This window comes from Lagenorhynchus albirostris, chromosome 3, assembly GCF_949774975.1.
Source record: "Lagenorhynchus albirostris chromosome 3, mLagAlb1.1, whole genome shotgun sequence".
NCBI classification, from domain to species: Eukaryota; Metazoa; Chordata; class Mammalia; order Artiodactyla; family Delphinidae; genus Lagenorhynchus; species Lagenorhynchus albirostris.
This window is the reverse complement of record NC_083097.1, coordinates 97,982,480-98,001,829: the sequence shown is the minus strand read 5'-3', so window position 1 is coordinate 98,001,829 and position 19,350 is coordinate 97,982,480. Positions and strand designations below refer to the sequence as shown.

Here is a 19,350-nt window from a genome sequence, read left to right as displayed (position 1 = left end):
CAACCCTCATCAAAATGAATATTTCTTTAAAAAATTTTTTTCTTTCTTACTACTGTTTTCAATTGTGGTGAGATGCACATCACATAAAATGCACCATCTTAGACGTTTTTAAGTGTACAGCTCAGTAGTATTAAGCACACCTACATTGTTGTGCAAGCCTCACCACCATCCACCTCCAGAACTCTTTTCATCTTGCAAAACTGAAACTCTATACTCATTAACACTAACTCTCCATTCTTCCCTCCCCTCAGCCCCTGGCAACCACCATCCTACACTCTCTCTCTGAATTTGACTACTCTAGGTACTTCATGTACGTGCAATTACTCAGTATTTGTCTTTTTTGTGACTGGTTTATTTCACTTAGTTAACGACCTCAAGGTTCATCCATGTTGGAGCATGTATCAGAATTTCCTTCCTTTTTAAAGCTGAATGATATTCCACTGTGTGTATATACCACATTTTGTTTCTTCCCTTCCTCCATCAATGGACATTTGGGTTGCCTCTACGTTTTGGCTATCATGAATAATGCTGCTATAAACAACAGGTATACAAATACATGTTCAAGTCCCTGTTTTCAACTCTTTTGGGTATATACCCAGAAGTGGAATTGCTAGGTCAAATGGTAATTCTACTTTTAAGTTTTTAGGAGCCGCCATACTGTTTGCTAGTGAATATTTCTTTATATTAAACTTTCCTGTTCAAATTATCATGTGCTTTATCTCCTGATTGGACCCTGACTGAAACATGCAAGGCCCAACAGATGCACCCATTCCATTAGTAAGTAACTGGTGAAGAATGAAATAAAAACATTATTTTTTAACCTTTCAATTTATGTGTATTATTTTTTCACATGGCTACAAAGTTAATAGTACATAACTACTTATTAAGTTATTGGGACCTAAGCACTTCATAAGTGAAACTGCTAGGTACTTCTTGTATCCTAGAAATAATATGAAAAAATTACTGAGACACTAAGGGTTCCATGAGTAAAGATGTTGGGAACCTTTGCTCCGGCCTATATGTTTCCAGCTGCCCTTGGGACAAGTCTGCTTGGAAGGTTCCTTAGGCTCACCTTGGAGGGACACTCACCTAGGGAGTATCCTTATACTTGAAGGCACAGATAGATCCCTCCCCCACCCCCAGCATCTTGGTTTTCTTCATAATATTAAATTCGTTCTTACTCGGGCAATGATGGCTGGAAACTTATGATTATCATTGACTCAGGCTGCTTTGTGTCCCCTTATTTCTAATCTAAGTCCCACAGTCAAAATGTTTCCCAAATAGGCCTTTTTCCCCTCCGTTCCCACAGCTGTTAGTCTAACTATCATCGCTAGCTGGTATTATCTAACAGATTCAAGCTGATTTCCCTTAAATGAGACCATGGGTTGAAAATTCAAATGCCCACTGAGGCTAGAAATACAATGATTCGTACCTGCCACAGTCCCTGCACACACGAAAGCAGCTGAGCTAAGCAGGCTATGGGCCAGGTGCCCAGGATGCCAGCTGGAACAACAACCTCTCTCTCCCAAAGAAAGCGCTGGCAATGCAAGTGAGTGTAAATGACGCTACTAGTGGCAAAATCATGACTGCTCCCCACTCCATACACAAGTACACATGAATGATTTGAAAAGCAAGTAATCATTCAGAAACTTTGACAATTGTTTCCATTAACTGGAAATTACTGGAAACAAACCTTATGACACATCTTGTGCAGCCACCCTGTTGGAACAGGCTGCAGTCTATTTTTTCTGCTGTTACGCTCTTTTTTTTTTTTTTTTTTAACCCCAAAGCCTAGTTCAGGTCTCAACTCCTCCATGAAGCCTACTGAAGCCCACAGTGAACTTAACTTCCACTGTGAACTTCTAACACACTTAAAGCTGATACTCTGGATGTTAGCTGTCTTCTGAGGCAGATTTGTAAGCTATTTGGAACATAAGATTATATCTTGTGGGTTTTTTTTTTCTCCTTTCTAGAGAGTAGAACACACTGGATACTGTGAAGGCACTATATAACTAATAAAACAATCATTCAATCATTTCATAATATTGAATTATGACAACATGTAAGAATAAGCCTAATTTCTCCTTACCCCAAAAGTATGTTACAAGGAACTGTGTACATAAATATCTGTTATCTTCAAAGACAGAAAACAAGAAAATTTGCATTGCATCTGGAGAACTGAGGCTGGTAATCTACAACAATCCAAAACTCTATCGGATAAAAAGCCAAGAAGAAAATAATTCTGACAGCTGCAAACCTTCTGTTTTACAACATGCACAGAATGGAGGCATCTCCTCTTAACATCCTCATAAACAGAGTGCTGAGCAAATGCAAACAGCCCCAGTAGAAGACCCTGGAGTCTAGGCTTCAACTAATGGATTGTGCTTATCTTTATAGAGGCAACCTCGCCAGCCCCCTAGCAAACCCACCACAGTTGTCCTAGGAGCCGTGAATAAGATGGATTGAACAAAATTTCATTTCAGTTGATGGAATTTCCAGGGCCAGCAAGGTACCAGCAGAAGCTGCCCACTTTAAAAGAGCAGCGGCCTCACCTTCCTCAGAGTGGGAATGCTGTTTCCTTTAAATTAAGAACTAACATCCGGCACTGGGCCACCTGAATAATATATACTAATAAATCCCAGAGGAGAATTCCAGACACCTCTTTTGCTCAAGGCATGACCTCCTCTGAGGTGATAAACATTCTATTAAGCAAGTCTCTTAGGAGCAAGTTTTCCCTCAGAGGCTGTTTGCACTTACAACATGCTCTGTTTTCTGAGGCCAATTTGGGATCCACTGTTGCACAACATGTAATTAATTTTGCCATCTGTTTTCTTAACGGATGGAATTAACCTGTGAATGTAGAAAGGCAGCACTTTGGTTGTCCCAAACATCCTGTTATCTGGACCAGAGGAAGGAAAAAGTATCCCACTTGGCCATAGCCCCAAATTCTGAACCAGCAACCCAGTTTAGTACCAAACAACTTATGTGTTTCAATTAAGCTATGTCTTAATATCATCAGCAATAAGTATAATTTATCAAACACCTACTATGTGCTAGGTATTATGCCCCACACATTACAGAACGTATCTCCACTCTTACGATATCTCAGCAAGGTGGTATTTTCTAGCTCTTGCAGTGCTTCTGTACACATCACCACTGATCCTCATGATAATCCTGTAAGGAAGGAATCTTGGGTATTACTGGCTCCATCTGCTTCTGAAGACGATACAGAGCCTCAGAGAAATAAGTGACTGGCCCAAGGTCACTTAGCTAGGACTGAATGTGAACTGAGACTGGAAGGCGGGTCCCTCTGACCTCATTCCATGCTACTTTCCTATACCTTAGGATGTGTCTGAATAAGCAGAGCACAGATCATTTTAATTCAAGGCAAATGCGCCATATGCTCCAAAAGAAGAGGAATATAGTGCAGTAAGAGAGGTCAGACAGCAAAGCCAACCCAGAGGCTCTGAGCCTGGCTGACTCGGAGGAAGAGGGAGCCAGACATGAATAGAAGAGGGCAAGTCCAGAGGAGGAACAGATGTGGCAGGGGGAATGTGGTTCCACTCACACATCTGAGTCTGAGTCAGAGCAGGACAACCAGTGTGGGGATGTGTTCTTCTACCAGACCAATTTCCCAGACAGCCAGGGCCCTTCAGGGAGTCCTGCTGTTTCTACAGGCCTCACAGCCTTTGATGAAAATATTTCTACAACACATTGCATAGGATATCTCCTCTTCACTAAACAAAGGCTGTGGAACATACTTTATTTTTTTCCTACAAAATAGACTACTGTTGTTAATTACACTATTCTCTAATATATATATGGACCTACATTTTTCACTAAGCCTTGCCTAATAAATATATCCTTTTTTTTTTTTTCGCAGGCCTCTCACTGTTGTGGCCTCTCCCGTTGCAGAGCACAGGCTCCCGACGCGCAGGCTCAGCGGCCATGGCTCACGGGCCCAGCCGCTCCGCGGCGTGTGGGATCTTCCCGGACTGGGGCACGAACCCGTGTCCCCTGCATCGGCAGGCGGACTCTCAACCACTGCGCCATCAGGGAAGCCCAAATGTGTCCTTTTTCATTGTCTTTACACCCGGTCAACAATTCCTACCCAATCTCAAGAGACAAGAAGCAGCATGTGATCAACATTTCACATTCTTTTTAACTGCTCTATAAAGCCTGTCCTAATACATAGATCTACAGACAGAGGTAACTCTCTTAATACAGGAGAGTAATGTTTCACAGGTGAGAGGAGGGACATTGGGTTCTAAAATCAGTAAAATGAAATTGCAAATGGTTAAAATTATCTTGAAAATTTCTTAAATGGCCTGCAAAGCATAGTACCATCTACACAGTTCTGTATCTACACAATACTTATCAATTCCTCTCTTAGGCTATGTTTCTCTACAGTTGCCAGTCAGACGTTAAGTTCTTCCTCCATAATGATGATAAAATCATCACCACCAACTTGCCTGTTCTCCTGAACAACATGTTTCCCATTCTGTTGGTGGTCAGAACCCTTAAAACTCATATGTTCCATTGGTTTCATCCATAGGTGACCCTGACTTGTTCAACATAAGCAATGCAGAGGGCTTCTGCTTGGTCATGAGTGGCTGAATGGGAATGGTCAGGATTTCCCGACACCTGTCTTCTTCTTCAGAGTCAGATGTCACTTCTTATTGACAGTATCTAACAACCGCTCTACATCTTCTAATTGGAGGTCCAAGGGACTTAGGGAGAACCAAAGGTTGATGGAAGAAGTCAGGGGTTCATCATCTGTTCTAGACAAAGCTGAAGACGTCACTGTTCAGATGTCATCTTCATTTATGTAGTTCTTCATTCTATAAATATTTATTGAGCATCCACCGTGTACAGGTATAAGGCAAATGGTGTAGATAAAACAACCATGGTACCTGCTCTCACAAAGCCCGCAGTACAGTGGGGGAGGGTGAAGAACACTAATTAAAATACAGTATGATAAGTGCAATAGCACAAAAGTAGGGGGTGTTATGAAGACTCAAAGGACAAGTACCTAAATCGGACCTGGGGGAGGGAGTCACCAAGGAAGGCTTCCTGAAAAAAGTGATGCCTAAGCTAAAACTTGAGAGTCAAGGAATTAGCCAAGGAAGGGGAGATGGGAGAGAAAAGAAGGAAGAATGGTTTCAGGTAGAGTTAACAGCACGTTTAACAGTCCACAGGTGAAAGAATAACTGAAAGGAAGATTAAAGAAAAAGCCAATGGATGTGAAAATCAACTGGCCACTGGGGATCTTTGAGAAAGACGACAGAGTAACAGAACTAGAGATAAAAGCCAAATTGCAAGGGGTTGCAGAATAAACTGGTATTAAGGTAGTAGAAAAAGGACTGGTGGACTATTCACTTATGGAATCTCACTGAGAAGAGTAAGTTGGAAGAGTACTCTGAGGAGAAAGCAGTGTCAAGAGAACACAACTTTAGCACAGCTTGAATTGAGTGACTTTGCTGAAGGAATATTTAAATTCACAAAGCTCTCCCACTGGCCAATACCAGACACAGGGAAGCTGGTGCCGTCAATCTCTTACAAAAACACATTTGCAATAATTTGCATGGACTCTCACACAAGTTTAAATTATATTTTTTTAAAAAAATGAAGTCGAACCCCCTTCTCCAAGCTCAGTGGCTGGTGCTAGCCCAGCAGGTCTTACCTGAAACAGGGCAACACAAGGTGTTATCTCTAAGGCACCTGGGAGGCTCCCAAGCCCCAAATTACCCTCTTAGCACCACAGGAAACACTCTCATTAGAGAGGCAGTACTTTGGGCTAAACTTTGCCCTATTTTCTGTTCTACCATCAGGTTCTTTTAAAAATACAAGCGTATCTTGGAGAGGCCTGTGAATGACTAACATCTAAGAGTAAATGAACTCACTGGTTTCTTTGTTCCTTCACTGGGCATCCCAGGTGGTAGCAGGAATGCAGAAATTAAGAGTGTGGGGAGCGGGGGAAGGGGTGGGGGAGGGCAGGAGGGGAGGGCAGGGGGAGGGGAGGGCAGGGGGAGGGGAGGGCAGGGGGAGGGGAGGGCTGGGAAAAGAGTAAATGCAAGTTTATCCCATCCCCAACTCCACCCTGCTCACTAATCTCCTGCCTGCCTCACACCAAGAAAAGGCACAGAGGAGTAAACAAACCCAGCGGAAAACTTGCCAGGCAGGTGGGTGAGTTTCAAATGCTTGGGGTTCCTTATCTTTAGTGATGTAAATTTTTCTAATGATGTAAAATACTCAGAATTGTTTTGATGAGATTTCCATCTCTGCTTCTCTAAATTGATTCTGCCTCCAAAGGCCACTGTACCAAAGAAATGATTTTCATTGAGGACATGATTTCTTTTCAAGTATTTGCAATTTGTGGGTAAAAATTATGGTGGCCCACTTACCCCAGTGATAGCCAGTTTTCTAACCTAAGGTAAAAAGCTAAAATCTACTATAAAAACAAAAATACAAAGAGCTCACATCGATAAAATCTGGCATCTCTGACGCTGAGCAAACATATCAATGATAGCTGAAGTTAGCAGGCTTATAGCCCAAGAATCACAAACTGATAGCCTTAGGACTGAATCCCGCTCAGAGTTTTCTTGGGCCACATAAGTTTTATTTTTCATCTGAACTTCAATGCCTTTAGATGAGAACTGTTCTCTGCAAGTTTGCCACAGGTCTCAACACTTGCAACTGTTCATATAAAGCACTACTTATGCACTGATATTTCTTGCCTGGTTCTTGTAGACATTTGAGTTCGGGACCACCGTTTTAACAGACTGATGTTAAAAACAAACAACCTCTCCTACTAAGGTAGGGCTAACGTTTCAGAGCGGAGCATGTGTGAGTTGTTGAGTAATAGGATCACTAAAAAACAATAAACCGGGCTTCCCTGGTGGCGCAGTGGTTGAGAGTCCACCTGCCGATGCGGGGGACGCGGGTTCGTGCCCCGGTCTGGGAGGATCCCACATGCCGCGGAGCGGCTGGGCCCGTGGGCCTTGGCCGCTGGGCCTGCGCGTCTGGAGCCTGTGCTCCGCAAAAAAAAAAACAACAAAAAAAACCAAAAAATAAACCACAACAGTGTGCAGCACCACTTGCAATCAGACTCTTAACAAAACAGGAGACTGAAAACACCAGTGGGACTCACTTGTCCCAGGATAAGCCACGTGACCATGGCTTTGAAACCACTTTTGAACAGAAGCATCTGCCACGAGTCACCGACTGATCTCACTGCTCCCACAAGATCCCTGACATCTGGATGGCCCAGAACAGAAGGCTGGCAGCCAAACTCCAAGCCTGTCTTGGCAAAGGAAACAATCCCTCTATTCAGTGAGCTGTGGCTATACCACAGCATCTGTAGGATCCAACTAACAGCACTCTATTTGGAGCAATTCACACCCGGCGCTCAGACAGTCAAGCCACTTGATGGCTATTTGAGACATTTATGGCATGTAATACAGAAACTGGGCCATCACCTGTCTGTCCGTTAAGTGCTGGCAAAGAGGATTTAGGTCCTCACACCGAAACTCATCTCAGTTCCAAATGACACTTCCTATCGCACTATGCATAGAATCCAAGAATCAGAAAGCTAGTGCTTAAAGAAGCCTTTGAGGTCCTGTCAATCTCCTCATTCCTCAGACTTGCTCACAGATGAGAAATTAGGTTCAGTAAGCTGATATGACCAGTCCAAAGGCTCATCACACAAGCGTCTTAAGGGGGACTAGAACATAGATCTCTGAGACCTCCACAGTGGAGGTTGTCCTCTCTGTGACCAGCCCCTCAGGGCAGCCTCCGTGTCCTTCTGCAGCCTGGCCCAGTGTTCCTGGACTTGATTTCTGTGACCCACATGGGCATCCAGGTTCGAGGTCGTCACTGGGGTTTGGGTCAAAGCCCACTGATAATAAAGGGGTTCCTCTGCTTTGGTTGGCCTTCTGTGCATGTATTCCCTTGGGGATGTGGCAGGGAATACCGGCTGGCTGGGGACAAGGTTTGGGAGTTTGGAATCCTATACCCTAGCCATGGATTTCATCTACAAAGATAAACGGGCACCTCTTCTATCCCAATTTACTCATCACAAAAGCAGTGTTTTCTTTATATCACCGTGCCTTTCACTCCCTCAAGAGCTCTCTGAATGTTGCTCCAGCCCATCCCCTGTCCTAGACAGCCATCCTCCTGGAGGTCTCATCTAGCATCAACTACCTGAAACTCCTTATGACTAATTGCCCTGTTTTGTTTATTTGTGTGCAGCTTCAAGGTCTTTACATGATCCAGAGTTCAGTAATATCCATTAAAATAGATAAAATAATCAAATATGGCAATTAAGCACATATACAGAAAGTGTAAGGGTATTCTTTACAGGGACGTATGGACTTCTTACACAGATTTTTTTAAAAATTTTATATTGGACTCCAGTGTTCTATGGGGGTGTATAATTACCATAGGTTGAAGAGCCTGCCTGTAATTAATCTTCTCTAGTTCTTATTCTCATCGCTCAATGCTTACCAGACCAGGTCTGTGTTTGAGAATTTCCCTCTCTGATCTGCAGTACTGTTGTGGTTCATGGACTCTGTATCCTTGTTCTCCCTGATAGCATCTGTGTCATTTGTCACTGGGCGGGGAGAGGGATTGGTAATCCAATACGCCGGGCTCCATTTGCTGTATTAGACCATAGCCAGACACCAAATAAGAAGCAACAGGGAAAGAAAAAAAAACACGGTGAAAGGAAGCCTGTGTAGGAGACACCGTGGCCGACTTCCCATCGCTTCCTTCCGCCCGCCTGCCTGCTCCTTGTGGAGCAGCATGTTGTTTGAGGGAGAAACTGACCCCAGCCTCCAGCTCTCAGGTTCAGCCCTGAGCATTTCCGCACAGTCATAGTAATCCCGTCCCCCTCGCCCTAGAGTGACTGGTTTAGGCAACCCAAGCCTAAGCCAATCAACACAGCACATTCTTTACTCAACAAACTGGCTTAAGATTGGGCACGTGGCCCAATCTGGGTCAGTGAGACATCAGAAATGTGCTGGGGGCTTCTGGAAAAGGTCACTCACTCCTCTGATAGAATTACCAAAAGCCAGTTCTCTCTCCTCTGGACACTGTATTGTGGGTGTGAAGTTAGAATTGCTGCAGACATTTAACCAGCATGAAAGAAGCCAGCTGAGGAAGAAAGTTAACCACAGAAGGCAGACTGGAAAAAAAGTGGGTCCTTGACATCACTGCACCGCTAAATCAAATCTCATTCTACTTATGCAACTAATGAAAAATCCACTTTTGTATAAGCCAGTCTAAACTAGGGTTCCTTTCTTGCACAAGAAGAGCCATAACTGATACCACATCGTGGGCCGCAGATGAGGAGCGTGCTTGAGGACTTCTAACCTTGCTGCCAGCCTTACCGTGTGCCCGGTCCCTAAAGGACAGTGGGTAATGGAGGCTGAGGATGCACAGCTGACCAAACCGTTCTCTCCCCTTTCCTCAAGCTTGCTGCCTAACAAAGGCCAGAGTGCAGCCTGGATGCCCCGCCTCCTGCAGGGCTAAGTCCTGTCTACCTGATGGCAGTGGTAGCTGAGAGCAGAAACCTGGGGGGTGGGGGGCGGCGGGGAGGAGATGCTGAGATACCTTAGTGGCACACAGAGGGAGGGGAGCATGAGAGGTAGGACCTGGGTCCCTGGGCATCCTCCTCCACTCCCAGCATGGCCCTGCCCCGCCATCCCTGATGGGACATCTTGATGGGCCTTTTGTGAGGACATCCCTGCCCCGGTGGGGTGGCTGCCTTCCTCACAGGGGCTGAAAGAGCGAGACTTGGAAGGCAGGCAGGACAAGGAACTGGGAAGGTGTGTGTATAAAACCTCCAGATCCCAATCTAGAGTCAGGTCAGGCCTACTTTGGAATTTCTCCCAGGAGCTAAGGGTATGGTGAGAAGCTCAGGGACACATTCCTTGAAGGCTAAGAAGTTGTTAAATAGCAGAGAAGGGGCAGATCAACAATGGAAAACACTGGCCTAATAAGGTCAGGCCAGATTTTTGCCTTCGGATGTGCTCAAAGTCCATTTGGGGCTGCTTGTTACAAACACACACAGCACACAGCTAAAACGCTTAGCTTTCCACTGCAGTCTTACAGCTGAAACACTAAATTCCAACAGAAGGACTTTCTGGAAACTGGAGAAATCAGCTAAGTTTTTAATTAGGTTGTCTTTCGAGGCACCTTTGACGCAGCGCTCTCATTGTCTGTCACCCACGTGCAGCAAATACTTGTTCATAAGCCAGAAACGTAGAAATGGTTCTTGTCAAGTTTTCTTAAGGCCCACTTACTGCTCCTAGCAACCTCCACAAAAACACCTGCATTTCTGCATTTGCTTTGTTGTCCTGAGTTTTGATAATGGAATCTCCTCCAGCAAGCACTCCTTCTCAGGTTCTCACCAAAGCCAGCTCCACCAGGAGCATTATTCTCCTCAAGACCAGGAATCAAAGGACCACAGGGGTCCGTGCCCTCTGGCTCCAGGGGGAGACAAAGACTTTAACCACCGAAAGGATTCCAAAGAATGCAACGCTAATGGCAGTGGGGTTTCAGAGCTCATTTAAAGACAATGTACACAAATGAACACATGAAATTACCTTGTTTGGCAAAAAACACACAAACAAACAAAAAAACCCAGAGAGAGAGGGAGAGAAAGTGAGAGAGAAAGTACTATGCAAACACATATAAATGCAAAATAAGATGATGATATAAATCTCACATTACCTATAGTGGGAGCTTTGCTTTAGGGGGAAAGGAAAGAAAAGAAAGGGCAAGAGATAGGGATGAATTAGTTCTCTCCACAAGATGGGACAACCTTATGCAAAGACCTCATGTTGCTTTGTGCACAAGATACAGGCCACTGTGAGGTGATTAAAGGACATGAGGTGATGCGGACCACAGCACAAAGCCATTCTCCTCTAGACTTAGCACTAGTCTGACCTTCATCAGAAAGTGAGATTAGAGGGTTTGGCCTGTGTCCAGAGGACATCTGTCATGAGATCTAAAGGAGATAGACAGAAAAAAAAAAAAAAAAGCTTGAATTGGCTCACAGTAAAGCAAGAATGTTGGGCAAAATTTGTCCAAGTCAAACTGTATTTTATGGTAACCATTTGCTCTCTCCTCAGCTGGTAATTCTGTTTCAAGTTCATTTTAAGTAACATGTAATACGTCATCTTATTAAATTTTATGGAGATGTGTGATACTGAAAACATTTGGGACTATAGGAATTGGATAGGACTATAGGAATTGGATGTTAACTATACCCAATGTTAACTATACCCAATTAACTTAGAAATGAACGTAGGGAGGCTTTACAAGATTGTAGATTCTTGCGTGTAACCACTGGGAAAATCCAAGGATTTATGTCTATACTCAAACAAAGGAAGGCATTTTGGGCAGAGGACTCCTCTGAGCTCAGGGGTCTGATCCTTTCTTGTGTTTGCTGTGGGGCCTCTATAGGTAGGTAGTTCACGCTGGGGGAACAACCAAACAGCTGCTGGAGGAGCCCCCAGCACTTGGCTTCCTCTTAAACCACTGCACGTGGAAGTCTGGGCCTGTGTGTGGTTGTGCACCCCACCCGGGCAGGCAGTGGGCCGTTAGGAGGCAGGTTCCCATCCCAGCTCTGGCACTATCATGCTGAATAACCAGGGACGCCTGATTTGATTTCTCTGTCCTAAATTTCATCTGTAAAATGAGAATATTAGACTAAATCAAACAGCTTCTCATCTCATGCCTAGTGAAAGTCAAATTCATCATAATTGTCCACAACGTGCCACCTTATCGGGCCCCTCACCACCTCTCTGGTTCATTCCCTGTCCTCTTTCTTATCAGTACTAGGGCTGTTTCTGGAATACCGTGTCCACTCCCACCTCAGGACCTTTGCATCTGCTTCCCTTCTGCCTGTAATGTTCTTCCCCAGGCTATTCACAGGTGTGGCTTCCTCACATATTTCAGGTGAGTCTAATATCACATTCTCTGTGAGGACACACAATTACAAATCCTACACACACACACACACACACACACACACACACACACACACACACACACACATCTTTATCCTCCAATTCAGCTTAGAAAAATTTTTTTTCCTCCTTAGCACTTAATAGTATCCCACCTACTATATATTTTACTTATTTATTTTATTGTCTATATCCCCTAGTAGAATGTCTACTCTCCAAGGGCAGGCATTTCTCTCTGTTTTGTTCACTGGTGTATCCCTGGTACCTGGAAGAGTCCCTGATACAGAAAAGGAACTCATTAAGTTTTGCTGAATGGATGCATGCACAGGTGGGTGGAAGGGAGGGCAGGAAGAGTACAGCTCTCTACCGTGACTTCCAGCTCTGAGGTCTGTGGGCTGCGGTGTCCATGGCCGAAGGAAGGGCTGTCCTCTGCCACCACTGTACAGGTTGGACTCCATAACCACATGAAACAACAAGCCAACACAGAGACGTACGTGGTGGGCTTTCACTCTGCTGCAGACCCTCTCAAGTGCTGCTTCCGGCACGTTCCATGCTCTGAGCTGCTGAAGGGCCACATACACCCTACAGTCTCAGCAAGACCACGGCCTCCAAACGTTGTCTACAGGAGATTCTTTATATTGGTGCTCAGCTCCATTTTCTAGAGTCAAAATTAATACTTTTGGGGGGAGCACAGTTACATCCAACTCCTTTCACAAACTCTGCATCTAAAATCCCCAGGGGAAAGAGAAGTAAGCTTCTCTATTGCCAAGATGACCACGCTATTAATTTAACCGGCAATGAGAAGAGGTGGTGATGCTCCCCGTGCAGTTCAGCCAGTTCCACTAGATGGCAACATGGTCTGGGTGTGCTGGTATCCACCGCTGATATTTACCAGCCACACAGAAGAGAGAAGCTCCCACACACCCCTCCTGTTCTCTGATACACTTATCTCCTTGCCTCCTCTTCACTTTTAGCCTGGCTGTTTTCAACCAATAATTTACGTTTGCTCCTAAATGGTTCGTGCTTACTCATGAATGCATTTAATATAATCGCTCCAGCCTTGGAAGTTCTATGTCCGCTTCTTTCTGCCAAAGTACATTACTTACCCTAACCCCTGCTGTAGAACTCTACCCAAAATTCACTTCTCCCACAAAACCTGCCCAAGCAAACCTGGCTCTGATTCCAACTGTATATATGCCATGATATACAGTCACAGACACATAACCAGTTTTATATATTGGATAGAATGTGCCTATATACATATATAAAGAAAGCTGACAGACAATCACACACACAGCTCTGGGCATCTGGTAGGCAAATGTACATTTCATATAAATGATGTGCAGGTGACCACATTCCACATAACAGAAGTAGTCACGGCTCTACGAAATAGCATTGGCTGCGAGAGGTTCAATTGGCATGGACATATATATACTGCCAAAAGCAAAATCGATAGCTAGTGGGAAGCAGCCACATGGCACGGGGAGATCAGCTCCGTGCTTTGTGACCACCTAGAGGGGTGGGATAGGGAGGGTGGGAGGGAGGCAGACGCAAGAGGGAAGAGATATGGGAACATATGTGTATGTATGACTGATTCTCTTTGTTGTAAAGCAGAAACTACACACCATTGTAAAGCAATTATACTCCAATAAAGATGTAAAAAAAAAAAATCATGGGCCAAGAAACTAGATATATTAACACTCATCTATGTCTTCCAATTTCTAGTTCCTTCCTAGTATTCAATTTAAGGTCCAGAAAGTCTTTTGAGCAGAAAAATTTTAGATAAACCTCAACAAATATTATGTATAGACTTGAACAAGAGTGTGTAAATACCAATATAACTTAAGGGCTATTTTAAAAGGCTCTCTTTATTTCAATCCTTGAAAACGTTTCCAATTTATCTTAAAATTAAGTTTACTTACAGAAGCATTAAGTAAGGCTGAAAACAAGTCTAAGGTCTATTTTTAAAGTACGAAAGGCCTCATGTGTGGGGTTAAATCCCTTATTGGCTGTTAGAGGAAATGGTAGCAGCGATATTCTGACAAACCCCTACATAATGCGAGAACAGAAATAAACACCCTTGTGTTTGCAGTTCTCAAGGTGTTACCGCCACTACCAGACCGCTGGGATCCAGAGATGTCTGAGAGTTAGTAAATTGTCAAAAGGAGAAACTTTATGTGAAAAAGTTCTCGATGGGTTCAGAGCCCCATTTCTGAAACATTTCAATCCTTCATTTGTGTACAAATGAAACTGTCTACATGCAAACTTCAGATGCCATTTTTTCCACCCACAGTACTCAAACGTCCCTCAGCTTAATACCGGTTCTCCACACCCAGAGTCATAGCAAAAAAAACCAAAACAAAACAGTGAACACAACCACTTTAAAGCCGTGACCAAAGATTATTTCCCTGTAGACAGCAACACCACGGTATTTAGTCATCTGAACATTCTGCCAGATTCTGACAAAGATGTTACATCGAAGTTAGTCTGAGGGTACGGTTAACTCACGTAGTTTCAGCATATTCCCCCGTATCAATCAGAGGAGAGCTTCACGGAGTCTTGGTAGAGTCACACAGACCAGAGGAACATACACAGCCACACTGTTGATGTGTATTCTCTGGCATCCGTATCGCCTTCAGGGAAAGTCAGTCCTCCCTGAGAATAATTCAACAGAATTTATACCGTCCTTTTGAAAAATCAACCATAAGTTTATCAAACCAATGCACAGAAGACAGTGGTCAACAACAGTCACTTCAAAAGTTGTTTTGCTTGTTATTCTGGGACGTCGGTTTCGTCACCTGTAGTGGAATACATTATGCAGCCTTTAGTTGTGACTCCAGAGAGGTCTCCGCATCCACAGTGGGACGGACTGGTTGCTGCCTGCACTTGCTACCCGTAAACTACGACTACACAGAGACACAGGGATTACCTGTGATAGGTGAACGGGGGATAGTTTCAAAATCAAGCAGAAACAGGAAGTCTAACGTTTCAACATGTTAGGAAAGAGGAGCAGATACTTTAAAAAAAAAAAAGAAGTAGCCCTAGTCATAGACGCCTAGAAAAAAGAAAATTAAAAAAAAACCTCATTCCTACCTGGCCAGTATAAACATGAATGTCTATTAATAGTAAGTATTGCTTAAAGGTGTTCTGGTTCTCAGGAAAACTAGAGAATAGAGTTTGGACAACATTGCTACGGGCTCTAGGTGTGTGGGCTTACGTAGTTGTGGCTCGTGGGCTCTAGAGCGCAGGCTCAGTAGTTGTGGCACACGGGCTTAGTTGCTCCGCGACATGTGAGATCTTCCCAGACCAGGGCTGGAACCTGTGTCCCCTGCATTGGCAGGCGGATTCTTAACCACTGTGCCACCAGGGAAGCCCAAGTTTGTTGATTTTACTTTTATCTTCTGCAGCAGGAACACTCTGCCTTGAGCCTACTAGGTACTCAGCAAAAAAGATCCCAAGTGGAATGCAATGGACAAATGCTCTGGAGTCTGCTAGGTCAGGTTCAAATACCTGCTGCGCCACTTCCTGGTTTTGTAGACTTGCAAGTTACTTCACTTCTCTGAGCAATTTTGTTCTCTGTCAAATGAGAATAACATCATCTACCTCGTAGAATTGCTATCAAGATGTAAAGAGAACAATGTGAAGCAAATAACATATTGCCCGATTCACAGCAAATGCTCAAATAGCAATAAGCATTATTGTTGACCTGAAATAAAATGAAATGCCTATAGGGAATTCCCTGGCGGTCTAGTGGTTAGGACTGAGCACCTTCACTGTCGTGGCCCCTGGTCAGGGAACTAAGATCCCGCAAGCTGCCCAGCAAAAAAATAAACAAATAAATAAAAATCAAATGCCTACCACTAAATCAGGGAGGAGGCTGAAAGAAATACCAAATCAACACCAACTGACAAACATATTACGCTTTTCTCATTTCCTTCAGCCAGCATTATCATGTGACTAACTCACAGAGGTTTGAAGTTTATACCTTAGAAACCTCCCTTTTGTGTTCCTTTGTGTTACCTCCCCAAATTCTGACTGGCCCCTTGATGCTATGACAACTTCATCAGGGACTAAGGGTCAAAGAAGACTCCAAGAGAAAACTCCACCTGGAAGCGAAGGACTCCAAATCAGAAAGACCTCTCAAACCCCGGTACACTGGCAATTCCAAGGGTAAGTTACAAAATGTAAAGAGCAGAAATGCTTCCTCTAAACAGAGGAAGCAGGGTCTCACATTTCCTCAGAATGTGGTCTCGGGGGTAGCTGCATGGCTAGGTGGCTACCAGGAGCCACTCTGTCCACTGCTGTGAATAGAGCAGCGCAGTGAAGCTGCAGGAAGGGAAGGCAGGAGGGAGAGGTGCACAGCATCACAGAAAACACCTGCCAACATGGCAGCACAGCCCTCACACATGCTCCAGACACAGTCATGGAAGTCCTGCCTGGGAGAGGCAAGGGCAGAGAAGGCTGCAAGCATTAGAGTCTCATGTATCAGTTGGGCACCTCCGTACCCAGGAGAACCAATTCTTGATTTTGGAGAGAGCACTCCAACAACGGGAGAATAAAAAGCAACAAATCTAGGGAATCCCCTGGCAGTTCAGTGGTTAGGACTTGGCACTTTCACTGCTGGGGCCCGGGTTCGATCCCTGGCCGGGGAACTAAGATTCTGCAAGCCACGCGGTGCGGCCAAAGAAAAGCAACACATCTGGTTGGGCTACAGGTGAGGCAGGAGGTCATGTCCTTAAGACATCCCTCCTTCCTCTCTTACTTGAGACGAGAATGCCGAGGTCTTACGTATTCAGAGCTATTCAAAGTTTGCCGTTTAAAGCGGTCCCAGCAGTCGTAATTTTAAATTCTGCTCATCCTCCATTTGGAAAGAAAGAAGAATCATGGACAGAGGCTAAAGATCAGGGAGATTGTGGAGCACCCAAAACTCACAGAATCTAACAAGGTATCTAACGCGCTTCAGTTGCCTTTGGAGATACAAACACAGCTCTCCTATGCTTCCCTAGGACTTGCAATTAGGACGTTCCTGACAGATCTAAGGATCAACAGTTGTGACAGCTGCCCAGTGCAGAAGCATCATCCGTGCCCTGAGACAGGGAGACGGGAGGCAACTGGAACTTCCATCCCTGGAAACCCTGCGTGATGGCCTAGTGGCCGAGGTCTCCGTCCGGATCCAGCCTCACAAAGGTGATCGGTGCTCAGGAGAACGCAGGGCTCGCTCTCTTTCTGGTGAGCTCAGCTCCGCAGCTGAAGCAAGGTACCGCTCAGCACCCCAACACCCCCGGGAGTGCAACTGGCATTGCTGGTGATGGAGGCACTCGAGAGCTTGGCAGCGACACTAAATAAGCCGTCGTTAGGGAAGTCTGAGTGCGTCTGCCGTGGTATTTCTTCTCCAGCTATCTGCAAGCAAGCACGTGACGGTGGCTTTTAGAAAACCAGATTCTGCTTCTGAGTGTGCATGCCCTCCACATTATCTAGGCATCTCAGAGCAAGGCACTATCACTTCAATCCACTGTCTCCACACCCCGGTGGCAAGCGCAATTTCAAAGAGGTGAAGCAGCATATTCAACAGGGCCCTGCAAGTTGGGGCAGGGCTGAGAAAAGAAGCCATGAGATCTAAGCCATGAGACCCAGGGTGACCTCCAGAACACATGCTCTCTCTCTGGCCTAGTTTCACTGACTGCTTATTACACACCCCAGGAAAAACATTTCCTCTATGGCCACCCACATCCTCATGGCTGCATGAACATTTGCATTTCACTTATTTCAACAGATTCTATAGTCTCTGGGTCAGAACTGGAAATGTCTGCAAAACACCTTGATCTTTATGCTTTGGCATTCCCATGTGCTCTCCAGCCCCTAGTGCATGATCTAGTGACAGCCAAGAGCAGTGCTGTTTTCTTTCCTTTCGACCCTCCCCTTTCCCCATCAGTTCTGTCTGGACCCTCCTTTCTGGCCTTCTCCCAGCCACTTCAACCCTCTCAATGGCCTCCCTAAAACCAGAGAACTGAGCAGGGTCTCCTCCTTGATTCAACTTGCTTCCTTTGCCCATCTGCTCTTCTTCAAGGAGGAAGGAGTCATTGGCAAGGGAGGAAGGCACTCTAAAGGGGAATTACTCCAGGGGACTCAGTGCCTGAGACTGGTAAGGTGCTCCAGAAGCGTTTTCTGGATGTTATCACAGAGGCAGCTGATGGTCAGACTCACTCTCTCTCCCCCAGCATAGAAGCACACAGTTCCTGCCTGGACCAGGGTCGGGAAATCCCGCTAGATGCCAAGCAGCGTGCATGATTTCCCTACGTTCGCTCAGCCCTCACCGAAACCCTGGGAGGTGGGCACCATGATCCCCGGGTTACAGGCGAGGAAACTAAGCTCCATAAATTTAACATACCCGCTCAGTGCAATGCCAGGATAGGGACATAAGGATCTCATTCCAAATCTGTTGGCTTTTTTCTCTTCATATCACATCACGAAATTGTCCTTGGTTCACCAGACAGAAAACACAAATAGGGGACTGTCTGGAAAATAAAGAGAACAGCTGGCCACACACCTTTCAAGGTTGGGCAGAGAAGTGAGTTCAACAGTGGGAACGGGAGCTGCTGGGGGCCAGCCCTGGCTTCAGAGACAGGGTGGGGGTGGAGATTTCTCAAGTCCATCCTCACATTGACTGCAATTTGCAGCCTCCTCCTAGATGGGCTGCATACAATGTAAGTGTGGGATGGCAGACTTTTCTATCACGTGTTTGTAGGTTTTAAGGATAAATTTTATAAAATGTTACTCAGAAGCAAGCAAACAGACAAATGAGTAAATAAATAAATAACCGCCTGGCTGGTTAGCAGTGCAGTGGTGGCCAGAGCCAGACCTTAGGACTCTAGAAGGAGCATTTATGTCTGTCTTCCTATGATGCAGGCTCCAATCTCTCTTCACGCTCGCACCACCAATGAAAACACTAAATCAGCCTTTACAGAGCACAGAAACACCGAGCGCCTGTTGCACTTGAATGTGGTTTATTTTCTGCTGAGCTGAATATAAACAGAGTCCTGACATTTTATAGCATTCTTCCATTGCAAGCCTTCATGTGAAACTGAACACGATCCCTTGTAATAAAATACTAAACTAATTAAACTCTAAATTTACCAAGAAAAACTCTCCAATGGTAGAGTTAATTTCTCTATAAATTTCTAGAATTTCTAGTTAATACACAACGTATACTTCCCAAGCTGAACTCCTCATCCTCCTTCCATGGCCAAACCTGATCATTTCCCTCCCTCTTTTAACCTCTGTGGATCCCATCATCACCCTGTCAGCCAGTCATCACTGATTCCTCTCTTGGTTTGGATGGTCTCTCATTCACCAAGTTCTGCTGTCTTTCCATCTGTGC

The 19,350-nt window shown here is 44.9% G+C and overlaps 1 protein-coding gene across 5 annotated transcripts in view; it reads right to left on the bottom strand.

Moving 5' to 3' along the window:
• Positions 1-19,350, bottom strand: part of TNFAIP8 (TNF alpha induced protein 8) — a 123,502-nt gene that overhangs the window by 48,387 nt on the left and 55,765 nt on the right. Inside the window, exons 1-2 of one of the 5 annotated variants that reach the window (XM_060143466.1) lie at positions 14,771-14,868; positions 14,481-14,658 (exon numbers count right to left, since the gene is read on the bottom strand). The exons of 1 other annotated variant lie outside the window; for it this stretch is intronic. In XM_060143466.1, the coding sequence (XP_059999449.1) occupies positions 14,481-14,493 (13 nt within the window). In that variant the 5' untranslated portion in view covers positions 14,494-14,658; positions 14,771-14,868. Of the gene's footprint in view, positions 1-12,339; positions 12,465-14,480; positions 14,869-19,350 lie in introns of those variants that run through there. 3 more of the 5 variants (XR_009539553.1, XM_060143465.1, XM_060143462.1) reach the window with 3 other exon arrangements.